This window comes from Lates calcarifer, linkage group LG3 (genome assembly GCF_001640805.2).
Source record: "Lates calcarifer isolate ASB-BC8 linkage group LG3, TLL_Latcal_v3, whole genome shotgun sequence".
Classification (NCBI taxonomy): Eukaryota; Metazoa; Chordata; class Actinopteri; family Centropomidae; genus Lates; species Lates calcarifer.
The window spans coordinates 3,960,944-3,987,042 of record NC_066835.1 but is presented as its reverse complement, the minus strand read 5'-3'; the positions used below and the strand labels follow the sequence as shown (position 1 = coordinate 3,987,042).

The following is a 26,099-nucleotide window of genomic DNA, read 5'->3' as shown; positions in this document are numbered from 1 at the left end:
CTGATGCTTAGCCCAGTGCCTTGTATAGTAGCCTTCAGCTGTCAGTATGTGATTGTGTGTGTGAATGGGTGAATGAGAGGCAAATTGTAAAGCACTAATATAGATAAAAGCCTTGTGTAAATGCTGTCATTTTTAGAATCAAACACTCTCTCTCTTAAATATATGGCTTATTCCATTTATGAAGAACACAAAAAGATTAACACTAATCACAGGCTGTAAATTCAATACTGAATGACTGAGAACATTACAAGAGATGTTTTTTGATATCATAATAATAATAATTGTTCATTACATTAATTAGAAGCATGTCAAGGCAAAGTAACTGATGGAAACTTTTACATGTTTACTGGAATATTATAAAAATATTACAATATAACATGTGTTATATATATATATATATGTATATATATATATAACATTCCCCCTATCACTGTTATCTCAGTCTGAACTAGCAAAGTCAAAGTAATTGAAAAATTAATTATGTTGCAATTACTTATCTTTACGTTGCTGAATGATGATAACAGCATGAATAATTGATAGTTGAGAACTAAGGCTATAAGTTACTGATGATGAGGAAAATACATTTTAATTGCAGCCTGCTGTGTTGTATCCCCTGCTACATTCATAGCACAGTAATATAATAATGAATGTATCATTTCTTATGCATAGGGAAATGGAATTCATCAAGCCAATTTAGAAACAAATCAAAGTGAACATTTGGAGGTGCGGGAGAGATATTTCCTTGGCTTTAAAATCTCTGCTGAGTTTCAGAAGTGAACTTAAACTTATGCCACTGATCTGAAATAACATTGTATTAAACTGTGATAAAAGTTCATAATATCAGTCACTTATATGGCTGGTACAACCCACGCAGCTCATTATTTTTAATTAACCACACCTTTTCAGTACGCTGCCGCCAGCATTTCATGATAACTGCTGCTCTGTGTCATTAACCATTGAAAACTCAGCCCTTAAGGCAATAAGATGTCTGTTTTTTTCTGATTGCCTGATGAATGTTTTTCACATCAGATCATTTAAATCTGCAGCCAAGAAGTGTAGTTCCCAGACATGATGTTAAATTCTGACATTCACAAGTTTACTTTCCATATATATTCCTGCTGGACCATAAGTTTCATGTCTGGGTGCTAATTGACTAAGTTGGTTTAGTTTAAGATACAGAGTGATTATTGTTTTATTGCAGTACATGATGTATATACTGTGTGCATTTACATGCTTTTTTGCTTTTTGACACCAGTTTTGTGTATGTGCCATATACTGGTACAAGGTTAAAATAAGTATTGCATTAAGCCATGCTTGTTTATTCCAACCTCTAAGGGGCACACTATAATAGAGACAACTTTTAAATAGATTCAAATAGTTTTTGAGACAAAAACTGACATGTTTTTGACAAAACACAGAGATATTATTTCAATGTCAACTGCGTTGACATTTCTGGCAACTCACAAAGTAACTTCAGTGGGTGCCTTTTAGTTGAAGCTTTTTTACAGTTTTAATCTTCAAAGACTTGTTGTGACTTTGAGCAAATAGTGTATGTTGCTTTGTATTTTTTATTGTTTGTTTTTCACCACTTACAAGGTCTCAACAATTCATAGATAAAATGCAGCTGATTGTAACCTAATTATCATATACTGTGTGTGGGGGAAAATGTCAGTTGCTTCAGAGAAAAGCTTCTGTAATTTCTTGTGCAGTAATCCTAGTTGCTATTGCTTTTTCCTCACCTTGACCTTTGCAGTGCAATAGACTACTACTAAGACTGTCTGAAAGCCACTGCCAGAGTACAGCCATCATTTATTTCCAAAGAACAAGATGTCTGGACAGCTGGTTGACTTAGTCTGCAAAGCACAGTATCATCAGTCTCTTTGGCTCTCATGATAATCTCATACATACTTGTGACTGGGCCTGGTTCCTGTGTAAGGTCACAATAAAATTGATGATTATAAATATCCATCATGCAGATCTTTCAAACTATTTGATGCCTGTATTTAAGAATACACATTGTTAGGATTTTTTCAGTGTTGCTTATCGGTATCCGTGCTTATCTGTAAAGGCCTGCACAGGTCCACTCAAGATCGACCTGAGCCATGTATCCAAATTCTACTCAGTCTAACTGTGTCAGTAGGTGATGTTTTTTACCGCCGTGGGTCTCAGGTCTGTGTGTCAGTGTGTCCAATATCCAAGTGGCTCCGAATAGATCAGAGCGGACATGGTATCAGGTGCGTTGTGAGACGAGAGGGAGAATGAGAACTATAAACTTCACAGCTCAGAGCTTTGTTCTTTGAGGGAGCAGAGACTGAGCTTAGAAAAATCTGTTGCCATTTTATGCCGTTAAATGACAGTTGTTGTTGTTTTGGTTTTTTTTGTCTTTTCCGGCTGTCTGTCTTGTGCTTATCAGCTTCCCTCTGCCTGCTAGACAGTCCACATGCTTTAAACATGACAAAAAAATAACACACCTGAAAACACTTAATGTTAACCAGAAATCAGTACATGGAAACCTAACTGTAACCTCTGTAACAGACAGTATGAAGCAACATAACGACTCAAATTACAGCCTAAAAATCACCATAAAGTTGAAGAAATCTCTAATACAAGAAAAATGGAACATTATAGACTTCACAATGGTAGAATTTACAATATATGGTAGCTTGATTATGTTAATTTGTGCAGTACCAAGGTTCAAGATTCATGTCAACCTTTTCCCATATATTGTTTCTGTGATTGCCTTGTCAAGCGTGTTCCCTTCAGAAATCATGTCCACAGTCCATCTTATTTGTCACTTATAAGTATTAACAACCAATATTGAAATGTTTTCATTATTGTCAGTGTTGTGATTTTGATTATCTTTGACAAGAACTATTCAAAAATCGGGAGGGTAATTATTTTGTCTTTTGTGTTGTAGCTGGCAGAAAGGGGTCATGGTGGGAAATTGCAAATCAAAGTCTCCTATTTTATATGCCTGATGGAAAGTGCTTTTAATTACATCCCTTTTGACAGAATTTCACTTCTTTCTGAGAACTGGTGCTCTTGTTGTTTCTAAAGGGGGTTCAAGGGGTTTAATATTGTACAGCTGTTGACTAAACTTAGGCTTTGCATTAGCGTGGGGAATTGTTGACTTTGCAAAAGCTCTTGTAGCTGCAGAACTACAAATGCCAGGAGGGACCTGAATTCCCTTTAAGCTACCTCTAGACAAATAGATGAGAACTGACAAAGACCTCCACAAAAACCAATGGACCTCCCACTCACACACAAACAACAGAGGAAATACAAACAAGTCCTGAATACCACCGATGGGACGTTCAAGTAGAGGTGTGAACATATAGAAATGATTCCTAAAATGCACCTGCCAGTTTCCCCCAAGGTGTAAGAAAACAAATCTTGAAAACTATTGCAACAAACCTAACGTTTCACTGAGAAACAAGGAAATCTAATACATCCAGGCCTCTTTGTTGAGAGTCATATGTAGTTCCTTCACACATGCTCCGTTACTGGAGGATTAAAGATAAAAGAGTCAATTCAAATACTGTAATTTGGCAAATGCATGTTTCTAATCAGGATTTAGAGCCTTAATAATAATATGGATGTGATGAGCATTTTCTTCTGCTGCTAAATCTTACAGACGCTCATTTCAAGCATCCAAATCAGGGGCAGATGGAATTAGCCAGGACGTGTGTGGGGGATGAGAGATGTGTCGCAAGGGGTCGACGCCTTTTGTGGAACATAAGTCCCATTTATCCCAAATTAGGACGGGTGCGGCACTGGCTTCCTTTGATGTTCTTCTTGGCGGGGGCCTGGGTGGAGTGCGGAGGGTGGGGGCGGAGGAGCAGGGGGACAGGGCAGATTGCTGGAGCACAAACAGATGTTCATGGCTCATCCTTTGAGGTGCTGATGAAACGTAGCCACAGCAAGAGTCTTTACATCCCACTGTCAGTCAGTTGACACAGAGACAAGGACAGGGCTGCAGTTGCCACTCTAATGTTGCTGCATATGGGCTATGATACCAGCAGCAGCAGATGAAGCAGTTTGACCTATATCTGTGCTAAACTGAAGCCATCAGGGTATTTAATCAGCCTCAGAAATTGTTATAAACCAACATCAGAAAGGTATTTAGGTCAATATTCTGCAACTATTTTACCTTAAAATAAGAGCTTCAAATTAATTTGGATATTGTACTGACTTTTAATGGGGAAAATGGTGCCTCTTTCATTCCCGCTTCCTGCTGCAAACACCTGTTTTTGCAACTATGTAATTGAAGTGGGTATTATTGAAAGCATGTAATACTTTATGCCATTACATCACACACAGAAGAAGCTAGCTTAGTAATTCTCTCTTTGGTTGATCAACCTCTTTGATGAGTTTTTTGCCAGAGCAATTGATGGGCTTTGTTTTCTCTAAATTAACTGCTAGTTAGCTAGCTAGGGGTATGCTGCAGCCAGTACCTGTAACCATCAGTCCAATAGAATTGTGCACCAGCATCCTGTACTTACCACTTGTGGCTGCATAGGGCCACTGTGGCCCCAGCTCAGCAAAAGCTATATAGTGCTGCTTTAACCAAACAACACAGCACAAAGCATCTCTTATTCTGCATATGTCTTAATGCCCTCAACGATGTCGTCACTCTGCATTTTAACCTGAAAATTGTGCAAATGTCGAAATGTTTACTGGCAGTGTGCCTCACTTAACTGATTGTATTTTGTCTCTGCTTCTTCAGGAATATGACGATGGCTACGGAACAGCTTACGATGACCAGGGATATGAATCGTATGACAACAACTACAGCAATCAAGGACAAAAGTAAGTTCTGCATTTCACTGTTAGGCATTTAATCCAAAGGAATTATGTCTGAGGAATTATGTTAACAGTGCACTAATCAATATTTTTTATGTTAACAATGGATCAAATGACTATGTGTAATGTAAAGTGTCACAATCATAGTAACAAACTGAGAATTACAACCTGACTCTGCAGCTCCCCTCTGCTCTAGGGTTGTATTTTAGGGTGCTTCAGCTTCTTGTTTTGGTTTTACAGACAGAACTTTACAGTTTTGGTTCACTCTCATTGCTGGTGTCAACCTCATTTCCAGCCACGGATAGATGTTTTCAGCAAAAGAGCTCTAAAACCCATCATTGTACATAACATAAGCAGCACCAGACAATATACAATGTCGGTAGTTAGCTGTTGAACATGGTGGAACATGTAGTAGCTAAAGACTAAAGATATTTCCGCAAGGACTTGGTGGAGACCAAAACAGAGCTAAAAGAGAGTGAGTATTGGACTTACATTTAAAAGGCAGCCAGAAACAGTTAGCCAGTGTGTTGCTGAATGTGTAAATAGGTAAATGTTTGTTAACACATTCACCAATATTGCTGCTGTAATCTTTGCTTTTTAAAACCGTAATAACCGCAATATTTTCCCTACATAAACAATACCCTAACCATACTGTAGCTGCTACTATGTAGAGTAGAAATAAATGATACAGAACATGTTTGCCTTCATGGTGTAGCTAATAAACTGTTAACTGAGTGTACTTATAAGAAAGAAATACCGATTAACTCAATTCAAACTGGCTCATCATAGTATCGTGCTGTTTAGAGTTCAGGCCACAAACATGGCATTGTCAGTACTCCTATCTGTTTGAGTGAGTGCACTGAATTTAAAAGCACATATGCATTGAGTTGTATTTATGCCTCAAGTTCATGAACAGCAAAGGGAATATGAGGTAAAATAGAGATTCCTGAGGGTTGAGAACAGCTGGATTATGGTGCATGAGCTGTTAGGAGTCATTTATGCTCATTTTCTGCCCTGATTGAAACTCTCAAGAACACTTGCTGTTAGTGAAGTATTTTGTGAAGTGTGAAATGTTTTGACTGACCTTTGAGTTGTCCTTTAAGATTAACTCAAAGGAAAAGACTTAAATGCTGATGTCTTCAGCATCCAAAGAAGAAAAAAAACAGTCATGCAGGTGTAGAAGATTTGAAAAGCCTGGATGCACAGCAGGATCTCAAATTATTAGCCTAATAGATATTAAGAAGCCAATCACTGTATCTAAGGCCTCAAAATAAACCACTCTCGGCAGACTTAGTGACGTACTCAGTTTTTCCGCCAAGGAATTAATCACAGCTCATTACATTAAACGTATTATCTTTGTTTTAATCACCCTTAAAGATATCTGGCCAAAGGTGCATTTTCCTCCATGTGTTTCTCGTGTCAATGCAAAACACCCAGTCTTAGTGGCATGTTGCTCCATTTAACAGAAGGTCCTGCACGGCTAAATGCAGAATATTGATTTTCTTATATCCAGGGAGCTATCACACACTCCAAGCCACACAAGGTCAAAGGCTTTCGCTTTGGTTTGTTGGTGTCCCACGGTTTTTTATCATCACACAATGTGCTAGATTTATGTATGCCTGTGTATGTCACTTCAAAGGAAGAATGATTGTTGCCACATTTAGTATGTCAAAAATTGGACTGTATTGGCAGCAGCAGGAAAAAAAGAAAACAGACACAAAGAAGAAAAAAAACATTATTCTGTCCCTTGGCTTTTGTGAGCAGGGTGGTCGATGTTTTCTTTTGTGGAGGTGTCACGATGTATGTCACCCAGGCTTCATCCATCTTTTGTGCTATCTCTCTCTTTTTTTTTTTTTTTTAGGCCAGATCACACACCCACACGTACACACATCTCTCTTCCTTTAACACACTGAGGGATGTATCATGAAGTAGTGTGGAGATGCTCGCTGGGCGGATGCAGGTCTGCCTCAGGAATCTGCAGCTATTTGTTTTAAAATCAGCCTTGTGAATAAATGGGGGTGGTAGGAAGTTTGAGAGAGGTGGGGTGGGGTTGGTGGCAGCACGGAATAAAAATGGAGTCCATCATGTAAAGGCTGGAGGCTGGGTCGACTCAAAGAGATTTTCATGTCTGTTATCTGGTGGGAGACGAAGCAACTAATAGGGACCAGACAGCTAAGTCTGCGCCTCCAGAGACAGCTGATTCACTTACTTCTCTTATTTGTGTGTCCTGTGTCCTGGATTTGGCTGGAAAGTTACTGTTAGTGGAGGCTAACAAGCTTTACACAGCACTTCAGTGATATGAACGGCCTGGGACTGATTGAACTTTTCCATATTCCATACTGTCTGTTCTTTTTATGTGCCCTTTGTTTGCTCCTTCGTACATAATTGTTGTTATTGCTCTCATAAAGTTAAGACATTTAACTGAAATGTTTATATTCCAGACCACAAGACGATATTACATATTACATGACGTGTCCACACTAATCCATTCATTAACAGGAATTAATACTGCAACATAATATGGTGCCTTTATTAGCTTCCTCCTCACAGTCACAATCCTATTTAGCTTTGTGATGGACAAAGGTGCATTATTTTCAACCCAAGCCCGAGGAAAGTCATAGCAGGTCCCAGCTGCTGCAAGGCCTCGAGGAGAGTGTGTGTGTGTGCGTGTGTGTGTGTGTTTGTGTGGACACCAAGTCTCCTAACAATGTTTCTCGCAGCCTAAGGAGCTCCCACTCACCTATCTGAGCTCTGACTGCGTGGCAGGATTTCAGTTGCCGGAGGATAACAAGCAGAACAATTTACAGTCTCTCTGTCATGGTATTACCCCGATGGCTTATGTTAGAAACAGGCCTGCCATTTGTGAACACATAGGGAAAGGAAGAGGATGGTTTTTAGAGGCTGCTGCTCTTTAAAAGATCGTAATGCTGCATTAGTGGATTTAGTGATACCTTAATTAACTTGGAATATATTTCCATATTACATGCTATTCATTTATTCATTTACCTTGGCTTGTCAGTCATATAATTAAGTAACTAAGTAAACATTATCATATTTTTATTGTTATTGATAATATCTTACTTACATCCACTGTTTTACCAGTGTATAAATGTATTTTACACTCCACAAAACAGTACATATAATAATACAATATAGTGTATTAGTAGTAAACTAATTAGTTACTATCAGAATATTACGATAATAGTTTTGGTAATTTGGAAATCGCAAAATTGTAAACATTGCCCAATTACAACATCTCTAATGTGTTGATTTGCTTGTGTTTAGAATTGAATGTGTAAAGCTGAATGTGCTCGCTGGTTGGCTTGCTAGTCAGACAAACAAGTAATCCAGCATTGTCTAAAGTAGATTGCAGAGAGTTTAACGAATTTGACAGATTAAGCCAATAATGAAAATAATCGTTAGTTACAGCCCCACTAAACAGCCCTCACTAACACTTGTGTGTGTTTCCCGTGTCACTAGTGATTAAAGGTACCATGTGCAGTTTTTAGTGTACCAAGTTTTATATATGCGCTACTACAATACACACAAAGTCAGAGTTTTGCATTTGAGTCCTCAGTTTTAGTATTTAAAGTATATTAAGTATTTAAAAGTTAAAGTACTTGCATACAAATCTTTCACCTGATCCTGTCATGCTTTGTCCTAACCTTGAGTAATGTCTTTGGGACTGCAGCCTTTATCTGCATTGTTCCAGTATTCATGGAACTGTGCTATACAGTATACAGCTGGTGAGTTAAAACTCTCACTTAAAAGTGCATAATATTTAATGTACTGATGGTATTGGTTTGATTTGCACTTTGTACCATTTTGCAAAGTAACTATAGATGAAGCATAAATAAATAAAAGAAAACAAGACTAGTTGAAAACCTTTTACATTGCTGAATCATGTAGGTGAAAACTGCAAACAACTGCTTTCACTGGTAGGTTGCTAAAGTCTGCTCAAAAAATCTCTACATGATGCTAGAGGACATAATACTCTAATTAGCATATTCTAGTGTCAGCCTGTTCCAGCCCTTTACACCCTACTCTTTGTGCTCACATACACAATATTTTAATACAGCCAGATTCCCAGCAAAGCTGTTCTCACTTACATGTTTTTCTGTCTCTGTTGTCAACAACAGAATAAGTATGAAATACTTATTGAAGCGCCTGAAAATCTCAGGTTTATAACTCTAACATCATCTGACAAAAATCACCAAACACATAAGTTAGACAGTGGCTATGCTGGGATTTGGGTTTACTTATAAAACGATCACTCTGAGAGAAAATGTGAAGTTCATTCAAGTCAATGCCAGCTTGAATAAGACGCATCATGAGGTGTGTCTGTGTAGAATTTGAACATTTATGACACATAGACTGTGCCAATTGTCAAACCTTTTGCTACTGTAATAATACTGTAATACGGGTGAATATAAAATTGTACACATAGTGACTTTAACATTGTACCTGCAGAGCTCAATCAAATATACTCAGTTACTTTACGTGTCTGTGTCACTGCAGTGAAGATGATAAAATCTTAATGTTCTCTGCTGGTTTAAACTGATACAAAATGTTTGGCTGCACAGCACTGTCCACAATGACAAAAAACTGTATCCACTGACAAATGAGACAAGACAGCCTGTGTAACTACACTGTACACATTCTGTCACACACAACAGCTAGAATTGAGTAATTTAGACATAATTAAATTTGAAAGGCAAATAAGGCACTCACAACGTTAAGACATGAGACTTAAGCTAAAAAGCAGTTTTTAGATGCCCTGAAGACATTTCACGACATTTAAATCTTTCAGAAGAGAGCTGATGCCAGGGGGAACCTCGTGGAACGCTGCCTCAGCATGACAGCCATGGCAGTCGGTCCGCCAGCTCCCAGATCACAGCCTCCTCTTACCGTGTTTATACAACACAGAGCACTGAGCTATCATCTTTTTTGGAGAGGCAGCAGAGTGCTTCATCTCTGGAGAGTTATCGGAAGCTGCAGCGGTTAGGTACCAATCAAGTGCTAAGGTCAAGGATGGCTGGAGGAGGGCTGCTTGTGTGGAGAGCGTCTTTAATTTTATTAGCAGAGAGAAGGTGATGTCTCTGTAGGGAAATGAGAGGGATGACAGCTGTGGCACAGCCCTGGCCGGACACTTGGTGAGGTCGCAGCGAGGTCGTCCCTCACAGCTCGGGCGCGATCAAAGCATTATTTCATACTTGACACCTCGGAGACTGCCGGCTGCTGACACCTCGCACCTTCCCTTGCACCTTGCTTTGGTACGCTACATCGTAGGCTGGATCCCAGAGGCCCGCAGGTACAAGGATAGCTGTGTGACAGTGTTTTAAAGGGCAGACGCATCCCCGAGGAACAACTGTAAATCTTAGTACACGAGACGGGCACGGAGAAGAGACGAGGAGAGTGGCTGGATTTCTAAGTTTCATGGTGTAGCACTTTAGAATCAATTGCTTGAGAGAGCCCCAAAACTACTTAAACAAGCCTCAACGGCAGCACACACACAAACCACTGTTATTCAATGAATCACTTAGGGCGAGTCAGTCATTTTTTACACTGCCAAATATTACAAAAAGACTAATATAACTGAAGAGGACTAATGTGTGAATATTTCATTGGGATGGTCCTTAGAAACTCTAAAAAGCAAGATATCAAACCATTTCAACTTCCTTGACAGTTTTTTTTTTTTTTCAAATCTTTCTATGCTCTTTCAGACAAGAGCACTCATTATACAACATATAGGGAGGGCCTGAAGTAGTTAACAATAGCTAATGCCAAGATACATTCACAAGTATGCTTGTAGCTGTCTGCTTATTGTTGTAACATAAAGGAATACAACAAAAGAGATATCATCACCCAGCTTGCTGCTATAAGACATGGTCATTATAGCAGTGAATCACTGTCCCCTTGCACTGTAAGGGCCTGTGAATACAGAGGTAGGATAGGATGTCTATGATCTATCTATATTTTTTATATCTACAGTGCTGCCTGCGATAAACTGTGATGTGGTCACCAAGGCAGCCCAGCAGCTAAGTAGACAGAAATGGAAGAAAGCCATTGCGAGTAAGATGAAAGTTGGTGACAGTTCCAGGCAAACAACAGGTGAACTAGACCTACAGCTGCAATTGCTGTATATTTTTCTTAAGACACAACTGGAGTGTTACATCTATTAGTCCACATGGACACCAAGCTCCATTCAACTGTCTGTATTATCAGAACCACCCATGGAGTAGCATCAGCCAGTCAAACTGTCTAATGGGCTGACTGATAACAGAAATCTTCTGATTAAAAACAGCATAGTTTTTATTTATTGATACATTGATTTTTATTTCCCCGCCCACAGTAGCAGGTAGTAGCTGCCTACAGTGAAACCAGGAAGCACATAGTGACACCGGGAGCCTTGATCACTGAATTTGCCCAAGTCAGTATAATCCATCCACTGGGAACCATGAATGTCTGTGTAATATTTCATGGCAAGTACAAATATTTTTGCAGTGTTTCCAGAACTCTTTGCCCCAATTTGACTTTACTAGAGTTTAAAAAAACACAACAACAGTAGATGATAATAATGAAGTAAAGAAACAACATTTTGTTTTTGGGGAGGGTTACATTCACTTTGGTTAGTCTGAAGCCCTGAACACTGGACAAAATCAAAGCAAAATCTGTATGTTCCAAGCATATAATGAAACCATTTCCAATATATTGACAGTGGGGTGTAAAATGGTAGCTCATGCTTTGTTTATTTTGTTTTGTTTTTAACTTACAGAATAGAGACCTGTCACACAGGCCCAGAGCATACATGTACGTTTGCAGTCGGTTGGCCACGGTTGTAATCTCTGCTGTGTGTTTCACTGGTAGATGATGCAAAGTGTTTGATCGGTCCGCCTTTGTCAAAGCTACTACTTTGAGTGCCGCTTTTTGTGTCAGAGCCCTAAGGTAGACAATATCCATTTAGTACAATTCATTGTATTTTTTTTATTCAAGGTACAGATTGGTTGTGTTTGCTGTCTACCTCTGAGAGACCAGCGGTTGCTTCACAGATGCTCGGTGCCTAGATGCTGTTTTCAAGGTAGACAGCTTGTCAAGATGACTGACAGGTGCTGTGGCGGGAATTATACCATCCAAGGGAACAGAGGGCGGGATATACACCACCCTCACTGTCTCAAGACTAAGTGTGGCATATTGTAAATTTAATGCCTTTTCAATAAGACATAACATTGTCTTCCACAGACTTCAGATAGTTGCCATTTAACAATTCAAACATGTCTCCAGAAGAGGGATTTTAAAGAATACTGTGGACTGACTTGAAGAGGCAGTGTTTTCCTTGAAGGATGATTTCATGTACTTTCCAAAAAAGCAGGAAAGTAGCGTAAATGGTCGCTCAAAAACCAGAAAAAAAGGCTCATTTATAAAGTCAAATCTTTGCCGTAGGCCATTTTGTCCCTCTTTGTGACTCTGCAGCAGGGGGTGAGCAGTGGATATAGCTTTGCAATCAGCCACCACATTGAGCAATCACCAGTGTATCCATAAGGATGGTTTCCATTTGAAATTATGTGAGCTTCATTTCATACTAAATGGTGAGAAAAAGAGGTAGTGCTGATTTTTTTTTTCATCCATTTTCATTTTATTGTTGTCTGTGGAAATCACCACTGAGCCAGTATAATCAGAGCTTTCAGTGTGGGTCTTTTTTTTTTCCATCAGCATTTTACTTTTTCAACCTTGTACCAAGAGTGAATGAAAAACACAGTTACACAAGAGGCATCATGGAAGTATTTTTGCTTAAAGATCTGGAGTAATGATCAGTTGAAGTGTGCCATATGCAAGAAATAGGCTAACAGAAGAAAAGCAGCCTCTCTCCATGACAGGACCAGTGCTATATTACCTCTGCAGCCCTTCCTAATGCCCTACTAGATTTTTTCAAATTTATCACAGAGGACTGGAAGAGTAATGGCGATGTAAGAAAACAAAGTCCACTAGGGACATGTACTACATCATTCAGATTTAACACTGCCATCTGTTTCGTGGTGCCCAGGAACAGCAACATCAGTGCTTAAGACAAAGCATTTACAGAGATGACAGATGTGTTAGAGAGGCAGGGTCTTTACCTGAGGAAAAGTAGGCCTGGAATGAGATGCCTGATGAAAGAGACACACTTATCTAATAGCTGCTGTGTTCCTCTCTCATGGTCCTCACTGGTGCTTTAAACAGATGTGTGTTTTTCTTGTGTGTCTTTTCAGGTCAAAGTTTCTCCTGTTTTTTCTTTTTATCTCAAGCATCCTTATATTACTTCCACTCAGAACATTTCTTTTTTTTTTTACTTGAGGGAACCTCAAATTCCCAAACAAAGCCAGTGACCAGAGAATGCAACCAAAAAAAAAAAAAAAAAACTTTGCTGAGCAACAGCGGCCTCTGCAGTCATGAATGGTAATTAAATCAGTTGGCTTCTGAGTCCAAGTAGTTTTCGTGTACAGAAAGGCTATCAATCTCTTTACAAGAGCTCCAACTGAAGAATTCCCTCTAGAATTCTTTTCAAAGTTTCCTCACTGGATATGGGAGATGAACACTGGTTCTCAATTACTTCGCAGTCTTTGTAAGTGTTCTATAATTCAGTATTACTCTTGAACTTGGTGGGCCTGATTTCAGCAATTTAAGCTGCTGACCATCACTGTCAGCATCGTATCCACTCACCAAAGTTAAATGGTACAAGAACAGGTTATTTTTAGGCAAAATTACGTAATGTTGCTTTAAATTAAGCTAAATGATACAGGTAGATCGGTTGCATCAATTGTTTCACTTTATGTGAGCAAATAACATTCAACATGTAGCACTCGGTGATCAGTTTAATCATTCTAAGAAAATCAGAGCTAAGCAGCCACTCTTCTAATTTAATTGCCAAATAACATAAACACAGATAAGTATCCCTTCCCATTAGTGCTATACTCCTCTGTGGAGCATTAATAAAAAAGATTTTCAGTTAGAATGCTGATGTATACCCTACATAGACCTGACTGATGTTAGATGTCCTGTAGGATTGTAGATGCTGCCGAACTCTTGGCTACACAAAGTAGAATTTTACCGGACCTGGCGCATTCTGACCTTCAGGATGCGTCTCAAGACTCGCCAGTCTCTGTAATTGAGAAGAGAAAGTAGCAACGGAGAGAAGTTGTGTAGCAATATTGATAAAATGTCACCTCAGAAATTAGAGGCGCCTAACAGCTTTTGTTGCACTCTTCTCCCTTGTGCAAAGAGCAGCTCTGCACTGGCAGCTTTCAGCACAGCAGACTACTATTATCGGTCCTTTCTGCCTTTAGCAACAGAGAAACTTCAAGGGTTAAGTGAGAAAAGATTTTTTTTTAACAGGTATCTTGCTCCAGTTTTTTTGTGAAATAAACATAGTGAAAATAAATTATGGAAAAATGCTGACAGCTACAGCATGTAAGCAAGCCTCTGAGATAGTGTTAGCAGAACTGTGTACCATCCTGGTTTGTGGTATCTGGATATTTTTTGTTGCTGAATATGACACAGAGCTGTACAGGGGAGCCCAAAATTATCCAGAGTTTCACATACTTCGAAATATGTCTGTGGGCACCTGTGAATTGTGGCAAATTGATTTTCTGACATTCATAAAAATTGATGTTTATTTCAAAGCTGACCTCTCTGGAATACACCCCTGAATTTTAGCATAGTGTGAAATCTAATTATTTAGTATCCTGTCAGGTCTTGTCGTGGGGTACACAATATGACGAGCCAAAACATGCATTCAGTTGTCACTTGTCTCTCTGTCCCCCTCTCTTCTCCCTCTCTCTGTCTCTGCTGAGTGGTTTCAAGGATATTCCAGTCACTTGACATCCATGGCAGATGCGTGGTGGCACCCCAGCCACAAGGGCTGACTGGAAGCCATGCGCTCAGAGCAGCAGCAGCTGGCCTAGCTTCTTGGAGGGAGACTACATTAGCACAGGGGAAAAGCCTTGTTTGCTCCTGCTGCCTTGGCATTGTTTGTAGTTGAATTATGGACTGTGTAAAATTTATGCTAAGCCCGACTTAAGGCGCAAGCCTCTTTAGGGAGCTGTCTCATGTCTCATTGAGCCGCTATAGTGCACTTAAAATGATTCCTCCGACTGTCCTCTATTGGTCATGTTGTCTTGTTCATCCTTTCCAAGAAATTGTTGCAGAAAACAATGAAACAGCCAATCAGTTTGTCATGTTCTTGCTGTTGAGAGGCATTATCAGTGGTGGGGAGGCTGCCAAAGCCCAAGCATCATTTCACCCAAATTACAAGAAAGCATATTTTTTCCACTTACCATTTGTGATGTCTAGCCACACAAGATTTTACAATTATGTTGCCTAGATATTCAAGTTTTGTGCAAGACACAGTGTTCCCTTTATGGTAGATAATCCACAGAACACACTGTGAACAATTTGCACTGGAACTCCTGTTAACTGAAAAACAGTAACTCTGAAAACTGTTGGGTGTATTCTTAGCATTATCCAGAGTAACAGGAACACTGTTCCTGGAAGGATATGATACAGTGTATTTTTAATGCTGTGTGCACCACAAATGAAATTCTATTCACAAAAAAACAATTTTTGTAATATGAGTGAACTCTTTCATTTGAACAGCTGAGCAGTTCTGTCCTAACTCTGGTAGCATGAATAAAATTAAAACTAAATAAAGTAAGTTATCTAGTATGCTAGCTATCACAGCAATCTAGCAAGACAGCAGTTATGCTAATGTAAAGTAACTGACCAGTTTAGCTTTATCATTTTGCTAAAATGTAGCATCTAGCATAACATTAACAGTTTGTCCATTAAAGGTGATTGTCTACAAAATGAATTCAAAACCTTTAATGGAATATGTGTTGTATAATCACAAAATCATAGGCAGGTAGCCTGTGACAATTTATGAAAACTAATGGAGAAAACACAAATTTATTTTATTGGAAAATATAGAGAGATTAATGAAAACTTCTGAGTCTGTGAAAGTGAATAATTACTTAAACTTTTTCACAGTGGTCCAGTTTCTTTTCATGAAGTAGATATTGCCTAAAGAAAAGCAGACTTAATAGCAGACTGAATTTGTAGAAATTGATTTCCTGGAGTGCTGCAAACTGGTGTAATCTGATGAAGGAGTGGAGTGTCTCAACCCTGACTCTGGGACTTCAGTTTGGCTTTTAAAGTTCACACCGCAAAATGCTACTCCATTACAGTAACAAGAGTAAGATGTAATGCGTTACTTCCACACTGGTGTGTCATTACTGTCACCTCTTTGCCCTCAGCAGTCGGGTGGTGTTGATGTGGTGTGTTAGGGCTTTGGATGGTGCCTTCGGCTCTCTAATCTGGAGAGCAGAGAGGTGCTGCTGTCGCTGACAGACTGACTGACAGGCAGGCGGAGAGGACCCAGCTGTGATGGCTGGTGTCGGCTCAGTGGCAGCCTTATGATGAATTGCCTCTCTTGAATGATAGCGCTGTTACTGAATGATACTGACGCAGGATTGTTCTGTCAGCATCTCAACGGCGACCGCAAATAAAGAAATAAATAAATAAGCGAGAAATGAACCGCTATGCAACTTGCCTCCCCATCTTTTTATTTTTCATTAAAGTTGCCACCTCTCATAGATCTCCATATGCAGTGATATGGAACTGGAAGTTTGTGCAGAAATACGGTGGAGGAAATTGCCTTGTAGAACCACAAATGTGGCCAAACTTTTGAGTGATTGAAAGCTGCCTCTTGTTTGTGTCTCACTTTATGTCTGACAGAGTATATCTTAAAAACACTTTCTGTGTGTTTTTTCCTTATTACCATAAATTACAGTATATGTGATATGTGATTGCATTGTAATAAATATGACTTTGATGTTCTACAGTAATACAGAAAATAAGTTACATTCCATTTATTTGCTGATAACTGTAATTTGTTTGATGCAGAATGTATTTTTCTCTTATATTCACCACACTATTCTGTCTGTTTACAGCTCAGATGACTACTATGAATATGGACACAGTGGGGAATCATATGATTCGTATGGTGAGTTGCAGACCTCTCCTCCTCCAACATATCTTGTGTCAATTGTCAGAACAATATCAATTTCTAGTTCCTGGCTCTGCACTGTTGGCTTCATCTCAGTTGCCATAGCACTTGGGTAATTGTGTAATGTGTTAGACACATTCATAATAAGCATGTCCATAATAAGCACAAGTGATTTATTAACATATGACTCCTTCAGTTTATCTGGCTGATAAGGTGGGAGAAATGCACAAGAGCAATTCAAGTCTTTTTGGTGGTGTTTCATAACAGGAAATTACCCTAAATATTAAAACAGTGTCCTACATGTTCTGCACTCCTCACTACAATTGTTCTATAAATTCACCCCTTTAATTTAAGTACAATGATTTTGTATTTTGGTCACAATTTTGTTTTTAAACATGCGCAATCCTCTAAATTATATTGATTTCCTTTTATTTTAAACTATCTTTGGATACTTCCAGGTAATAATTGTTTTTAAACTCTACATATGGCTTGAGCAGTTTTACAGTCAAGAAAATCTATAAAATTTAGTCATCAATTTAAAAAACTGGTCTGTGGTAGTTAGTTATGTTTACAGCTCTTGTGGTCTTCTTTTCAAGTCCTTTCAAAATCAGATTTTACCCCAACACAGTAAGTACTTGTTTGCTCCCAAAAATTATGAATTTAGTCCTGCTTAAATTCAGTGATAGTTTCTTAAAATCAAACCAACTCTTAAAAGATTTCAGTTCCTTTTCCACTGTCTTCAAAAGTTTTTTCAAATTATTACCACAACAAAAATAAAAATTAGTATCATCTGCAAATAAAATGCTTCATGTTTTGGAAACCTTACATACATCATTTATGTACAAAATAAACAATGATGGGCCAAACACTGAGCCTTGGGGAATCCCTCAAGTAACTTGTGTGGAATTAACTTGAATTAGAATTATTAATTTGAACAAACTGAGACCCCCATGTCTTTCTAATTTTCTTAGTAGTAAGCCATGGTTAGTTCTACCAGATACTTTTTTGATATCCAGGAATGTGCCCACTGTATATTCATTATTTTCTGTTGCAGATAATATTTCTTCAACAATTTCAATTAGTGCAAGAGAAGTAGTCCTAGTGGTTCTAAACCTATACTGCTGTCCACGCAGCACACACACTAGATTTGAGGTCTTTTGATAGAAAAAAACAGTTGAAATAAAAATAAAATCCTAAATCTCTTTATGTGTTCTGATTATCATCTTTATTATGGTTAGTCAAATTTAGAGGGCAAGAATCCAAGTACTCTTTCACTCAGCCACCAGTACATTTACTGACAGATTACCAAAAGCAGTATCAACAAACAATTTTTCAGTGCATGTAACTTTACTTTGTTTGATTGTAATGTCTATCTTTGCAGTCAGCTAAACAAAACAGCTTTATGTTTAAGGCCACTTTAATGAACTTTTTTCCAGTATGGAGATATTATAATGTCTGACAAGAGGTGTGAACAGCTCTAGTTGCAACAAAGTTCAGAGATAATGTTCAACAATACTGTGTCAGCGTACTGTCAAATACAGTAAAAAGTGGGCCAAGGTCATTTCTGCTGCAGCACTCAAGTGACAGTAGAGCTAATATACAGTACAGTAAAGCACAGTAGACCATGCTGCTGTACAGCTGAAGGTCGATCTGTCGCTAATAATGTATGTGTAGCTTTTATATGAACTGGATAGTACTTGGTTAACTAATTGGTCTGCATCCTTGATAACAACCTAGGTGCTTCAGTAGCTTTAAAAGTATTATATATAGATATCTATCCAGAAAGGCATACTTGACTTGAAAGAAACAACCTCAAGATATTAGTATCCTACCAGCTCCAGTGTTATTTTGACTATATCAGTTCTTGATATTGGGCCCTTACAGAAAAGCTGAAACAGAAACTTGAAGTAGCACAAAATAAACTTATGAGAGTCATCCTCAGGCTTGAGCCAGGGACTCATGTTGGCAGGTGTCAGTTCTTACAACTGATCGTTCTATCCCTGACGAAATCTGATACATCTTATTTGGAAATATAGTGGAGTATTGTCAAGAAACCGGAACCTAAAACTGGAATGACAGGATACGTGGTAAAGTCTTTACAGATTCTGGTTCCTGTATACCATTTAACTCTCAAAGACAGACTCTCCTCTGGCAGTGCTATCTGGCAATGCTGTTACAATTTTAAGAATATAGTGTTGAACAAAGACAATCTGACTTGTGCCCTTGTGTCTGCTGGGCTTAGCTAAGCCTTGAAGTTTGAATTCAGCTCTCAGAAGAAATTTCTTAAATGTATTATGTATAATATGTAATGTTGTTTTTATATTTATAGTTAGCAACTGACTGCAAACACATGTCATTATTAGTTTAATTTCTGCAATGCATAATTCTATGTGTTACAGAGATATTTGTTGCAAAATTTTCCTGTCGTAGAATGGAATGAACATGACTGCTGGGATTTTATTTTGAGAAGTTTGTTCCTTTAAAATGCATCCATCCTCTGCATCATTAAACTTATTGAAGACCCATGTGTGTTCCTTTCATGCTTTAGAGATCTGAATGTGTTTTTGGAAGTAAGTCACCACCAATAAAAAAAAAACTTTCCCAACTTTTCTGACCACACAAGTAGGGGAACTAAGCACCTTCAACTCATTAGAGTGGTGCGCACCTGCACATAAAATAAAAACTGCCGCAGTGTGGGTCACATAGAAAGAAGGCGACAGTTCAAACAAAACAGATAAACAGCGCTGATGTGCATCCTTGTTCTTGAAACACAAGGTTACCTTGGTCTATTTCTTCAAAGTGACTGTCAGTGAAAGGGTGACAGGTTTAATTAAGGGGTATTGGCTGTGTGCTGCCATCACAGAGCCTGTACACAGGGAAAAAAACAACCCTTTGTGAGCCTCAGCTCTAGGGAAGTCTCAGTGCTGGCTGAAGATCAGACAAAGGGTGCCATCGATACTGGCACTTTCACATTGACAGTACCAGGGGTGAACAGGGGCTGATTTGGGCTAATGGTAAATGTGACCTTTTTGCTGGGAGCCACTAAACGGGTCCTTTTCAAGTAGCTATTTGATCCTCTCATTCAATTATCTGAGATGCATCTTTCCAGGTGAAAGTCAAGCTTCTCCGTGTGAGTCACTGTTTGTATTTGCGGCTTGCCACGGTGCTTTTGTTTTTATGAGCTGCGTCGATACCAGACATACAACACAACTTTTCTGTTGCATTATTTTCATCGAAGGGAGCATATTTACAACATTTGCATAGAGCTTGAAAGACTTAACACAAGTTGTTATGAATGAATGATTTAAGTATAACGCTTCTGTAATCACTCTCCATCTGTTTCTTTTCTTTTCTTCTAATCAGGTCAGGAAGAGTGGGCAAACAATCGCGGCAAGGCACCGTCAGCACGAACAACCAAGGGAGTGTACAGAGATCAGCCATACTCCAGATATTGAACTGTTTATACAACCCGCACCTGAGTCCTCATGGCTGTTTCAACCCAAGTAATGGATTTTTTATGGACGCTCCCACCTTTTTAGAATTGAAAGCTAAACCACAAAAATAAAACAAATGAATTATTGATAGCGAGACAATGAATTGGTTAAAGAAAACAGTTTCTCAAAAATTACTCTGACCATAAAAACATACTCCCACTGGGTAAAATGTGTAGAGCAATTAAGGTAATCTATCCTGTCCTCTAGGAAAAATCAACTGGACGCTGAGACTAAGAAAGACTCCATAGTACATTAAGTTTCTCTCTCAACTATGTGATTGTGAAGAATGACATTGTATCAAGCTATTTACTTGGTAATGATTAGTAAATCACTATAAGCTGTTTGATACAATGTTTCTACACAGCTACCAGCGCAACCTAATTTATCACCCTCTATTCTTTAAACCTTGAACTGCGTGGTTGATCACTTTAAAATGTAGTAGCTTAGTTCTAGGAAAGTGCAGTACTGTAGATATTTTTTTCTGAGGGGTAATTGGTGAAATTGTGTCCCTTGTAAATTGAGCATTTACCAACTGAAAAAGAAAAAAGTCATACTGTATACATATTGTATTGCTGTTTCCTCCTTTTTGTAAAATAATAGTTCTTTAGTGTTAAAGGGCTTATAAAAGCATGGTGTGCAACTGTGGATATTGTCAGCTGTTTTATTCTGAAAAGCCTATGTAGTTGTGTTCATGATTATGCCCCCAAACATCCACTTTAATACATCTATAAATAGCTGCTCATACATTATGTACATTGATCAACCAGAGCTGCGAAACAGTCCAGGAGCTTTATAATTTTTGTGATTTTTTTTTATTTTTTATTTTTAGATGCTCTAAATAAGTAATTTTGATGTCATTTTATGATTTAAAACAAGATACCTTTCTGACTTTGTAGGCATAATAATCAATTTTAAGATACTAAATCACATGCTGGTGAATTGGTAATCATTTCCATCTAGAGATTATATTGATTTTGAGCTTATGTAAGCCCTTTAATATTTTCCTCTTTGTTGATGCTGAATAAACATTTTGAAAGAAAACACTTGTGTTTGAGAGAATAATTATGGACTCATAAAAACGATTTATAATTTAAACTAACAAACCCAAATAGATATGTTTGGAATATTTAGTGAACAGACAGAAGCCTGTCGTGAATTAAACTACAATGGATGTCCTTTTAACTAAGTGAAAAACTAAACAAAAACATCATATGTTCCAGCATAAAATCCAATGTGGCTGCAAGATGGCACTTCCAAAAATACTTACAAACAGTGCAAACAGCAAATGGCTGTTTTTGACCTTGTAGATGACCTTGGTAATCTGATAAGAATGGTTTCCTATTTGTATTTGAACACCATGTGATGTATTTTGTAGGAAATCTCTCCGACTGAGATTTAGAGGATTTAGCGATAGCGACATCGCCACTCTTGAAACTCTATCCACTCTGTTTGTTCATATAATTCGATGTGAAGCGAACGCTGATCACGTCAAGCATCATCAGTAAACACACATTAACTTCCTGAGTGTTTACCCTGACAGAAACGGCTCGTAGCGCAGCATGAAAGCCTCCTTGACCTCCTCTAGGCCTTGCTCAGTCCAGTACGAGGGTGGGGTGGGGAGGGTTTGCTCTCTCTTCTTGTTTTGCTCTTTCTGCTCTCCTCCGGTCATGTGACCCTCTCTCAGTCGTTTAAAGAGCCTGCCTTTGCCCCGTCCATTAAAGAGACTCTAAATGACCCCCAGCTGACCTCCGCAGAGAGAGGATGGCAGTAGCTGTTTAAAAAGACCTCCGTCCCACAAGGTAAACAACCTGACCCAGTTTAACCTCTCCCCTAACGTAGTTGCTCATAAACCCTCTCTAAACTTAAATGTAATATGTTTTCCTGTCTCTGTTAAGTCCGTAATCTAGACACAAAGCTGGGAATAATCAAATACCTGTAACAAAAAAACTGTAAAAAAGTATATAAATAGCAGTAATATTTCAACGAACTGTGTAGTAAAATAACTATATCCTAAGACTTTGATAAAATATATCCATATATCCTCTGTTACAATAATTGAACCATAAAATATTATGTCTTGACATTATTTTCATAAGTTGTAAAATATGTTTATGTTGTGAACTTGCATGCTCATACTGTTGTTTATATTCATTTCTAGGCTGATGTCCCAGCTATACCAGGCCATCTCTCCAATTATCTGACTGGTGCTAAAGGTATGTTGTTTTCTGCAATGTATGTTGTTGATGATGCTGTTTTGCATGAAAATATTAAAATATACTTAAAGTATTGGACCAAATACGGGGCAAAAATATTTTGGCAAACTTCAGGAATTCTTGGAAAGGGTCTAAGAAATCCACTCAAAAATTGAGCATAATATTTACCTTTCAGTTATTGAAACTTGTTAAGTCTCTGATGTTGATGATTCTTTTAGTTCAAATAAGGTTCAAAAATATCTAACACTTTAAGGTTGGATCTTGCAAACCCTGGGGTTCCTGAAAAGCTTTCAAGAAGTCTGCAGAAAAATTATTATTAAATTATTAAAAGATGTGAGTTATGCCTGTGACAGTTTGAGCATGTAAACCTGATAATGTACAGGATCTACAGGGTCAAATGAGGGTCAAAAATATTCAAAGCTGGAAGGCTGGATTTGGCAAGATTCTTAACAGGTCTCCACAATATCTGCAGAAATGGGCAATAGTTAAATTTTTAGTTATTTAGATTACTAAAAGGTGTCTGTTATCTCTCTGATATCTATGAAGATTTTACACATGTAAATATATGATAATATACAAAAGTATTTTTAACCTCAAGGTTGGAGCTGGCAACCTTTTGGTATTCTTGAAAGGTTCCAAGACATTTGGCTTTGGCTTAATTTCAGTGTTCAATCAGTGTTAAATTATGATTTTCTGCATGTAAACATCATAATATACCAAAAATGTGAAATGTGTTCAATTATTTAAGGATGTGTGATCATGTATCAAGCTAAACCATGCAGTATAAGCAGTTATATGAGTACTGGGGTAAAGGGTTACATTTAGCCACAATCTAACAACAGAAATCCTCCCAGATGAAGGGGTGATCTTTGGAGAAAATTCACAAATGATGGTCTAACCTGTTTGGGTGTCAATTTAAAAACCCTTAAGAATTACAAAATGAAATATTCTACAGAGGACACAGCATTATCGTGACATATCAAATATTAATGTGACTTTGAGGCAACTTGATGTCTCTTGACAGATGTTTAATGTTTAAAATATTTTTTTTCTGGAGCTTGTGAAATCCTTCAGAATCACCCCTAGTTTGGAAGCTTGACCCTCAGCTCTCCTGTTATACCCTTCCACAATCCTCTCAAGAGGATTCCTCTCCCGCTGGACTCTCTGCCTCACTTTGTACCTCTGCAATTAGTGTATGAGAGCACTCTGAGTCATCTGAACCACAACGGGGCCCTTGTTGCTAGAGTTTGAAATTGACACCCCAAGCTTGTATTAAGTGGAGACATGTAATGCCTGATTGCGTTAGCCAAAAAAAAAAAAAAAAAAAAACAACTTGAAATGCAGCTAACAGAATGTGACAAAGGATAGTTATAGAAGATTTCCCTCTGTACTTTGATTCCTCATTTTTGTTGAAGTTCAAATTGTTCCTCTTTCTCCTCTTTCCTTTCTTAATAGACTTGATGAACCACACACGAGCGTTCCTCCAAACATTCAAGCCACAATGTCAAATCAAATCCCAGAAAGGCCATCATCCAATTTCACAAAGGATCTCCCCCTGGCCAAACACTGGACTTTAAAATTTTCACAGTCTGCGGTGAATTCTGCAGGGGACGAGATGGAGTGACCTGTTGAGATACAGAAAAAAGGGGGGGAAAGGTAATGCATGTATCACACATCGTCATTTTCCATAGAAAGGGAAGGGGAAAGGAAACCCATGAGGCAAATGGAGTTCCTCATCCTCTGGGACGATCTGTCAGAGAATATTTATTTCAGAGCTTCACCAGCTCTGTATACATTTTACATACACAAACTAGTGCTCTGAACTGACTGTGAACCTGCCCCATGTCTTTCTTGATTCAGACTTGTTAGAGGGGATGTGTCTACCTCTTACATTAGGCATTAACTGTTGCCTACTAAGGAGGATGAGTATATAAATAATGCAATATGCTAAGGGAATGCCACCATATTTCTAGCAAAGACACTTCTAAACTCATATTGTTGTGCTCATTAACCTATATCCAATCCACTCCAATGAATAAATAATTCACCAAGTGCCTTACTGTTGCATTGTTATGACAGTTTTGGATGTTTAGTCCCATTGCCAGAGTTAAAATATGGGGCAGTACATTAGTAAAGGTAGCTATTTTTTCTTCTTTTATGCTGTTTTTTGGTTTTCTTTATGCATTACCAATGGTGCTGGAAAACACCACTCACAGCCACACACAAGAGTAGGTCTATTTCAGATGTATTGCTTAATCAGAATCGACTTCAGTGGATATTACAATTCTAAAATAGCTTTCTATCGGATAGAGAGCTTCATTCTGTCTTGTGCATAAGTCCAGATAGACTGATCCGTATTCCGCACAGTTGTATGTCCTTAGTGGCAGACAATAGTTTTCCATTAGAGGAAGTGATTCTCTCTGGAGCCTCAGGCCAAGCCTCAGACAATAACAAGGCAACCTAAAGCTTGCATCTCAGGCTCCCAGAGTCAACTCTCATCACCCCGAGGGGCTGATTCCTCCTCTGAAGTGGCTTAAAACGACAGGCTTATCTGAAGTAAGCTTGTCCAAGTTAATAAAAGAAGAGCAGCTTATTTGATTAAGAATGCATACAAAGGAGACTGTAGTGATATGTAACTGGAAGACAAGTCCATTTCAGCACTAGAATACAGATCGATGGGTCACGAACATTGGGCACTGGGACCACTGGATGTGTTTCTAAAAGGCTTCAGAGGATCTGGAACAAAATTAGAAAAAGCTTAAAGGCCCTGAAACCTCAATCAGTTTCTTGCTATGAGCAATGAGGCCTCACATTTTGAATGTTTCCAATAGGAAATTTCTGTGTTTGTCTATTTATCCTTAGAAGGAAAAAAAAAAAGTGTTTTCATGTATTTCCATGGACCAACATTTGAATCAAGATGTAATGAGTTTTGGGATTGCTTCCTTGTGTTGCCTCCACTGTCAATCAAATGTGAACAAACCCCCACACACTCCTGAACATGTAACTGGACACAGCAGCTGGTTAGCTTAGCTTAGCATAAAGACTGGGAACAGGGCAAAAACAGCTAGCCTGGCTCTGTCCAAAGATAACAAAATCCATCTACCAGCACCTTTAACGCTACTATCTTCTGTCAGTTTTACATATTATACCGTTTTTTGCTTTTTGCTAATAATTTCTTTAAGCAATAGCTTTTTGATATGTGAAGTGTGCTTATCCACTTGTGTTCCTCTTAATCGTGTTCAGGATCTAAAGCAGCCGCCTCCTGCCTTTTGTTCTGTAATTAACTGGAGGGCTCTTAATCTTATTGAGATTAAAACACCCTGATCGATGTTGAAGTGTCCCTCTGTCTCCTTTAGCAGCGAGCGCTAATGCGACCACAGGTCAGTGCGCGCCGTTTGCTAAGTGGAAACTCAGATTGTGAAGGATCGATTAGTACAGGGATTTGAGTGAACAGGGGTGAATAAAAGCAATAATAGAGAGAGCGAATGTTCCCACAAATGTAATGCCGGCCAATGGAGATGATGATGATGACAATATACTCATTAAACCATT

General features: G+C 38.5%; 1 protein-coding gene across 2 annotated transcripts in view; it reads left to right on the top strand.

The window, feature by feature from the left end:
* Positions 1-21,375, top strand: part of khdrbs3 (KH domain containing, RNA binding, signal transduction associated 3) — a 116,031-nt gene extending 94,656 nt beyond the window's left edge. For both annotated transcript variants that reach the window (XM_051065394.1, XM_018701228.2), the window contains exons 7-9: positions 4,727-4,809; positions 16,785-16,837; positions 20,204-21,375. In XM_051065394.1, the coding sequence (XP_050921351.1) occupies positions 4,727-4,809; positions 16,785-16,837; positions 20,204-20,295 (228 nt within the window). In that variant the 3' untranslated portion in view covers positions 20,296-21,375. The remainder of the gene's footprint in view (positions 1-4,726; positions 4,810-16,784; positions 16,838-20,203) is intronic.
* Positions 21,376-26,099: the final 4,724 nt, after the last annotated feature.